An 8,351-nucleotide genomic window follows, 5' to 3' on the forward strand; every position below is an offset into this window, starting at 1 on the left:
ATATTATTTAGGTTTTTATGTGATCATGTCGATGAAGGAATAAGTAGGTTACATGGATATGGACAGGACATTTTGATTTGATTATGAGTTTGTGCACGGTATCATGAGTTGATTATTCTTTTTCGTTAATTTTCGTTTTGTATGCACCCATACAAAAACTTTTTATAACAGAACATAATATTTAATTCATTGTTTTTATTTGTTATTTGTTTTTTTATTTATTGTTATTTTTAATGTTTATTCTTTCAGTGCCCTGATATAATATTGGACCTTAATGTTGACTGTTAAACTGTAAAATATCCTCCATTACATATATTTATTGTGTGTGTCCCTCACTTTTGAGGGATCATTGCAAAAAAAAGCATTTTTTCATATATTTTATATGTTATATATTATATGCTCTATAAAGAACATCAGCTAATATATTGATGATGGATTTTTTTACTCTCTAATATTGGTATTGGCCCCAAATATCCAGTACCAGTCAGTCTCTAATTATGGTAAGATTTATTATTTCCCTCTTGGCCGACCTCTTCTTCTTTACCCTCTGACTGTAATACATTAACCATGAGACAGTCTCCACACTCAGACCTCCTCAGCCACAGCAGAAAGCTGTGGCCACAGGAATGTCAGTGTCATGATGATAATTAATTATGGCAAAATAGACCCATCAGAGAGTTGGCCTCCTTAAAGGCCCACAGCTAATCAGCAGCACTTCACAGCTAGGCTTGACAAATGGCCTAGATAACCAGAAACCAGGAGACAACACTTATTCTTCTATTCATAGAAAAGAAGTCCCTTGAGATGTGTCGATTTTAGACTGGCCATTTCACACAGCGATATGGCTGGGTAGCGTCAGGACAAGCGCACGTTTGTTTGTGTCAGAGAGTAGGTCCTTTTAACGGTAAGTCAGTCATTTTTCCCAGGCAGAGACAAACTGCCACCATGCCAGACACTAAAACACTCACACAACGGCAGCAGGGACCACGTCAATTCTCTGTCTGCTGCAGCGTTCACATATTCCATGACAGGGTGCAGAACATAAACATACACACCAAATCTAACAGTCCAGAAATCCTAATTTAGCTGTAACCACTGACTGTACAGCCCACAGCTACACAATGCTCAGCTAAGTGTAGCACAAATTAAGTTAGCTTTATTGGGCCGATTTAAAAGATGTGAGGGAATGCCGCCACATTGCTTTATGATAAATACATCAGAAAAAAACTTTCCAACTGCTCCCTGAAAGTCACTAACCACAACAAAGAGAAGTTTATTGCAAAAACTTGCCTCAAACCGGCTCCCAGCCCGAGGCCTAATCCAGCAACGTGCACAGTAATGTTATTACAACATCAGAAACAAATCCAGACTGCTGCTAATCCACAAAGCAAGGTCCACGAGGCAGCTGTGCCATTATGTCAGCAACAAGTCTCCTCTGGACAAAGGCTGCACCTCAGGCTCTGCAGCGTGGTGGCTTTCAACACAAGGTGTCCGGCCAGGGGAAATCCACAGATTTTACACTTGAAAGGTCAGGTTACTGGTCACGGGATGGGCTACTCAGCCTGTGAAAGCAGCTGTGTAATGAGTGTGATAGTTCATTCTTCACCACAGAAATAAACAAACATGCACTCATAATCCAGTTATTAGCTTTTTCAAGAGCTTCCACTATGATGTCAACCAAAATTTCTACAGATGGAGTTGAAACTTAAAAAAACAAAAACAAAAAAAAAAACTAATAAGTGGAGCCTGAGTTTACTATTTTTGGCCACATATGTAATGTCTTCTGTGGCTCTTGAGGAAATCTGTCAAGTCTGAGAGAACTGCTGCCTTCAGTTGGGCTTGTGTTGACCAGAGGTGTGGACTCAAGTCACATGATTCAGACTGAAGTCAAAAATTTGACTTCACAAATTCAAAAAAGACTCGACCTTTTGACTTGAAAATAACTGATACTTTCCTTCAAACCCAAAGATTAAAAAGTATTTTATTTAAAAAGTTTGCAATAAATCAATTCATTCACCTTAATTTCCTGAGTCAACTAATGATGGCTATTCATTCCCTGCAAGTTGACACATAAATTCCCAATATCCCCAGATTCACTGTGTCTGAACTAATCTGACTGTATCCAGCCAAGTTGCAGGAGAGAACCATGATGAACTAATGTTTTGTTATTGAGCCACAGTTGGAAACAAACGATACCAAAGATAATTTTGCTAACCTACAAACACTACAAGGTGGCCAACAAAAAAAAGAAATGCAGTTTGCAAAACATGCGGGTCAAAGATTACAGTTGGAGATGCAACAACAACTAGGTTTGTTAAACATTTGGGGAAAAAAAGTAAAGTAAAGTAAAAACAAATTTTAACATAGTTAGCAAAGTAATGCTTAGCTAATGTTAGCTTAACAGCAAAATAACTGTAAATCAATGAGGCTGAAAACTCACTGTTACATTATGACTTGTTTAGGGCTTGAAACTCAAAGTTTAGGACTTAGGACCTGACTCAGGACTTGCCTGTCTTGACTTAGGACTTGAGTGCAAAGACTTGCGACTTACTTGTGACTAGCACAACAATGACTTGGTCCTACCTTGGGTGTTAAGACCTTGAGAAGACCCACGAGAAGAGTCTATATAAATGGCCAACTCTTATGGGCCTCTGAAGTGGAAACTTTTGCTACGCTCCGAGTTCATGAGTTGTGACATGTTTGCTAATGTTTTCAGAAATGGCGGAGGCCATGGAAGTTTTTTTTCAGTTGACGAGAGGTTAACACATTGTGATTTTAGTTGTCTTATTAATTTTATATCTGAGGAAAAGGTTGATATTCCTAATGGCCTCATCTTTTCATTATGACTTTTCTGCATTATGTTACCTGCTCTTTGGCTTGCTAAATGGTTAGCATCGGTGGCTTTTAGACGCTGACAGTTTTGGCGTCCATGTTGCCTAACAGTGGTGCCCTCTCTCTTAAACATTTGAACACCAAGCATATCACACACATGGCTTACCGTGTCATAACCACAAGCTCATAAGTTCCATTTGAACGCAGCATATCACCCCTGATGGTGTCATAGTGATGTTATCAGGGTTGTAAACCACACACTTATCAGATCATGAGCCTGCGCTTCAAACTGAGGGCACGGAGCTTGAGAAAGCCCAAGTATTCACCAGACAAAGAGGACAGATATTGGCTGCATTATGGAAAATGTTGAATTCAGTGCTTTTGGACTAAAACTTAGGATATCTCGGCCTCTGCATTCTGTTTCTGATCTGTCTACTGCAAGTCCAGCAACTTTGTCGAAGTGCAATATTAAGTAATTGGAGTGTTGCTTTAAAATCATTCAGGTGAAAACATGTTTTCCTCATTCTGCATTAGTTCCTGTATTCATTCTTTGGAAAAGCTTTCTGTGTTTTAGCTGTTAACTGTTTTACTCAACCATAAAAAGAAGAACAAAAAACAGCACATGACAAATGGCACAGCGGAATGACCCCGGTTGAATGGATTTGGACATTTTAGTCATCGGAGCAGCGTGCTAGCTTACACTTCATGCTGATTATATCACAGGCTATCTGCTTGTTCGCAACATGCTTTGTGTCAAAGAGCTTTGGACAGGATCACCTTATATAACAACACACTATTCTGCTCATCTGCTTAATCTGACCCACAGTGGATAACACTTTTTTGAGAGGGTAGAGGCAAACAATTTTCCAGCCCCAATCCTAATACTTGCTCTGCATCCCAATCCCTCTTTGGCCTCGACCAGCAACAATATACATGTGTCCTCGTGTGTCATGCACTTTGACAAACGTTCTGGTAGAGGAACACTCTCTCCCGCCTCTCCTTCTGTCCTTGGCATTACCAAGTTACCCAGACCACTCTCCTTATCCCACTTAACATTGTTATATTGTTAACATGTCAATACTCGTGCTCAATGAGTGATTCTCCTATTGTGTTCACACATAACAACAGGAAACACTGATGGCAAGTGCTTTGATTGGAAGCCACATGACACACTTTAAGCCCCTCGATCCTCTTTTTTGAGTGAGTTGTCAGGGCTTTTTCCCTACCCGCCTCCCGTAACAAAGAGCCTCCCTAAATTTATCACGCTAGACAAACCCCTTTAAGTTAATTACTCGGCACCAAGGACAACAACACTGATGTGTGCTGACACGAAAACACTCAGGGTGGACGGGGCCGAGCGACTGGGAAGCCTCGGGGCAGCCACTGTCTCAGTCAGAGCATCTATGGGAGAGTGCTGCAGCACTCAGCGGGCAAAGAGCAGAAGGGGGCGAAAAAAGAGAGGGCAGGCCTGCTTACAAAGAGGGACGAAAACACTCCTGAAAGAACCGCAAAACCACTGCGTGATTGTTAAGAATCAGTGTATGTAAAGTCCATCTCCCCAGTCACAACCCCTTCATGGCAGATTCACTATTTACCTGACTATTCTCAGGATGAAAACCTGTTTCATCTCTCTTGTGGAAAGGCTAATCATGCTTAACTGGAATGGGTTAACAGTCCTGACACACTCAATATGGATAAAGGCTGCGCAGAGATAAAATAAAACTCTCATTAACAGGACGAGAAGAGGGATTCTATCAAACCTGGCCTCTTTTTTTTGTAGGCCACTTCGATCATAATAGCTCAGATCCACTGAAGTGAACCATCTGAAACCCACGAAGATGACAAAAACACAACACGAAATGTGTTAAAAATATAGTGATGCACTTAACACTATAATCCTAACTCCAAAAAACATTTTAAGATGGATTTGGTGAATGGGGTCAAAAAATATGACTTCATTAAAAAGATTGCAAGTGCATTTTACTCATCAGTGACTTCTGGATGAAGGCCAGCCAGGGCAAGCACACACGGATATCTTTCAGACAGTGATTAGAGAGTGCCTTTAATGTGCCTTTTACTGCTTGATCTCTACCCATTAGAATAATTTTCTGTTTTTGATCCCAAAAATGAAAGCCTTCAGGAACATCTGTGCTGTGTAGTGTGTCTTGAGGTAGGGCCGGAAAATACAGTATACTGGCATTATATTAATAGTATGGTATGTCTAGGATTTTTGATATTGTTATATTGTGATATGGCAGAAGTGTTGTCCTTTCCTGGTTTTAAAGGCTGCATTACAACAAAGTTATGTGGTTTTCAGAAGCTATCCACTTAATCATTATATCCAAATTACTGATGGTTATTTATCAAGCAATTAATATTTTATGAAAGCACCAATAGTCATCCCTACAATACTGTGGCAATACCAATATAAAGGTATTTGGTTGAAAATATTATGATATTCAGTTTATTCAATTTCAGTATTCCATATAGCCTAACCCTATTGTTGGAGAGTTTAATACAGTGACTGTCAGTCTTTTCAAGTCACGAAAATAATCACATTGGTGTTCATGACTCCCCCACAAAACAATCCATCCTGACTGAGATCGGGGCTCTGTTGTGTTTCAAAGTTGCTGCTAACGTGAAGCTAGCATAACTGGCTACAGCTGCTTGGTCAAGCGCAATACTGTGTCACAAAAGCGCCAAAATGAAAAATAGTTTTTGATCTGTGTGTCTAATCAGAACCCTCTCAAACACATTCAATAACATCTATTCTAAGACAATGTAATGAAAAAACTTAAATATGGCCCTGATTTCCCATCATGCATGCTGGACTGATTACTTTAAGTTTGCTATTTTTTATTACAAAATGCAAATGTTAGTTTTTGTTAGTGCATGTGTCTGTTCAGAACATGCTAGTTCATGGTTATTCTCATTTTTGTGGCCATTTATGGTTTTAACAATCAGTGAGGTGGCTGTTACGTTTCTTTTGTTTCCACTTTTGTTACTTCTATAACAATCTCATAATCACCTAGCAACCCCCAGAAATTATCCCATGACCCCCTTGGATGTCCCAACCTCCAGGTTCGAGAACCACTACTTTAATCAAAGGCAATTTATATAAGAATTCTATAATATCATCATATGCTGCACTATTTGTGGATTTACAGTGTGCTATTTTAGACAAAATGCATATATTGATATATATAGTATATTTTAGAATAGCCTAAAAATATTGGTATATTATTTATAAGCCATATCACCCAGCCTTATTAGAGGACCTACCCAGATCTCCCTGAAGACTGTTGTCATGAGAGGTCCTGCTGGACGTCGTGGAGTCCCCATCACTGGGCCAGATCTGGCCCGTTTTACGAACCCCAATGATAGAGGCCTCAGACACCATCACCTGCTGCTTCAGACGCTTCTGGGACAGGGGTGTGGGTGGGCTGCTGCTGTCAAAGGAGTGCTGGGAGTGCTGGGACGGTGAGCGGCTCTTCTCCCTGTACATCTGATAGGTGGTGGGGCTGGGAGACACATGGCTGGACTGGCCCGAGGAGAAATCCTCCTCGCTGGATGTCAGGTTCTCGTTGGAGCTGCAGTCTGGCGTGTAGCCTCCTCCTACATCATCGAAGCTGCCGGGAGAGTAGGAGCGCCGTGGCCAGGTGAGGTGCGCATCCTCTTCTATGCTGTGGTCCCTGATATGGATGACTCGAGTGTCCCCGTCAGCCATCATCCCGCCAACATACACACTGGTGTACGGCTGGCAATCTGCTGGCTGCCGCTCGGACTTCCCCCCAGTGGACCGGATCACACTGTCCTTCAGGAAGTGTGGGTTGGCCTCTACATCATCATATGACCCATTGTAGCTACAGTTCCCATCAGTGGACCTGCCCCTCTGGACAGCCTTGTTGATGTCACCTGTGGCGGCCGACAGGTTCCCTGGGAGGGAGTGCAGGGACCTCTTGCGCTCCATCTGCATGGCCTGACACCCTAAGGTGCTGATCTTGTCTGAGACCTCCCTATCGTTGACTTTGACCAGCCCTCGCTCATGATGGTACTCCATGTTTACATAGAAAGGTTTCTCCTGGCCGCCCATCACTGACAACCCTCTGCCATCTCCGGCTGTGTGAGAGTTCACTCTCCTGATGCGCTCAAAGTTGGATCTCAGAGCCGCCACTGAGCCTGTGCCCAGTGGGAAATCAGGAATCTCTGACTCCTGGCGAACGGGTGACACCCCGCCCCTCTGTTTTGCCGGGGATGCACCATCCACCTCTCCCTCAGGATGTGGTTTACATCTGGCCGTCTTTCCAGGCCCTCGCAGCTGCTGCTCCTCCACTGGTGCCTCATCTGTGTGGGACCTCTGGCTGTCCAGGTCTCCATCATTCATCTGGGGCGTCCTTTTAAACCCCCATCGCTGCCCATCATAAGACTTCCTCTCTTTTGCGAGAAGAGTCTGCAGATAAATCATCCTAAATCGCTCCTTGTTTACTTCCTTTTCCAAGTGCCTGATAGATGCCTTGCATTTGTCCAGCTCCTGTTCAATGTCCCCCATTGAGTTCAGGTCCATGCATGGGGGATCAGACTCAGGGAACTGGGCTCTCCACGCCTGCACAAACCCCACTGGTTCAACCATTGTTACTACTCTGACATAAACTATTCAATCAACTAACAACACAAACATACATCTCTAAAGCATGAACTGCACTCCGCTGTTTACAACTGAAAGCTTCCATAGTGCTACAGTACAGAGAGGAAAAGTGGAATGATCCACTTTACAGGGAAGAAAACCTGTTAGTGTTCAGTCTTTACTCACAAACACAAGCATAAAATCCTTCAGAGGCAAAACCTCCTCACTCCTTTTGACTCAGTCCAAGAATGTGAGTTAATCCTTATTCTCGCACTTGGTCTTGTCTTCTTGTGCTCGTGTATTCTCTGGAGATCCTCTGTCTTCCTCTGTGCTTGGTGTCAGACTGACTCGCAGCTGTCTGGTGTTTTGGCTCTCCGTCAGCGTTACAGTGTCAGCAGAAAGAGGAGGGGCTACATGGATGTGATTTTTCAGGCTTACACTCCAAATAGATGGGAAAAAAAACAAACAAACAAAACAAAAACAATGATGATTTGTCAAAATGGCGTTTCTGATCCAAAACAGAGATCCCAGGTAAAGCTGATTATGAGATGAGGAAACACGTCAGAACATATGCTCCCGAGGAAATGTAGCTATGAGAGCGAAATATGGTCTAATAATGGAGATAAACTGAGACCTGAAAGGTAGAAAACGTCCCACGGCGAGGTGAGCGTTAGGGTTTTGTGCAGGAAGGTGTTGTCTGCAGGCTGTGCAGCTCAGGTGGAAGAAGAAAAACGAGGTCCCGACTTTCCAAAGAAACTCCTTTCGTTGGTGGCTCAAACTCAGCCTCGGGTTTTTTAGTCTTTATAAAAGAGACCGGCTGGTTCAATATTTCCCCCTGTCCAACCTGAACTCCAGTTATGCCTCTTTCTGACACAACACACTCACTTGTCCTTTC

At 42.6% G+C, this 8,351-nt stretch overlaps 1 protein-coding gene across 1 annotated transcript in view; it reads right to left on the minus strand.

Annotated features, from left to right (window-relative positions):
* Positions 1–7,489, minus strand: part of LOC146320759 (breakpoint cluster region protein) — a 43,846-nt gene extending 36,357 nt beyond the window's left edge. The window contains exon 1 of the mRNA XM_084729148.1: positions 6,115–7,489. Within this exon, the coding sequence (XP_084585274.1) occupies positions 6,115–7,462 (1,348 nt within the window). The 5' untranslated portion in view covers positions 7,463–7,489. The remainder of the gene's footprint in view (positions 1–6,114) is intronic.
* Positions 7,490–8,351: the final 862 nt, after the last annotated feature.

The sequence above is a fragment of the Lutjanus erythropterus genome, chromosome 10 (genome assembly GCF_056507025.1).
Source record: "Lutjanus erythropterus isolate fLutEry1 chromosome 10, fLutEry1.hap2, whole genome shotgun sequence".
Classification (NCBI taxonomy): Eukaryota; Metazoa; Chordata; class Actinopteri; order Lutjaniformes; family Lutjanidae; genus Lutjanus; species Lutjanus erythropterus.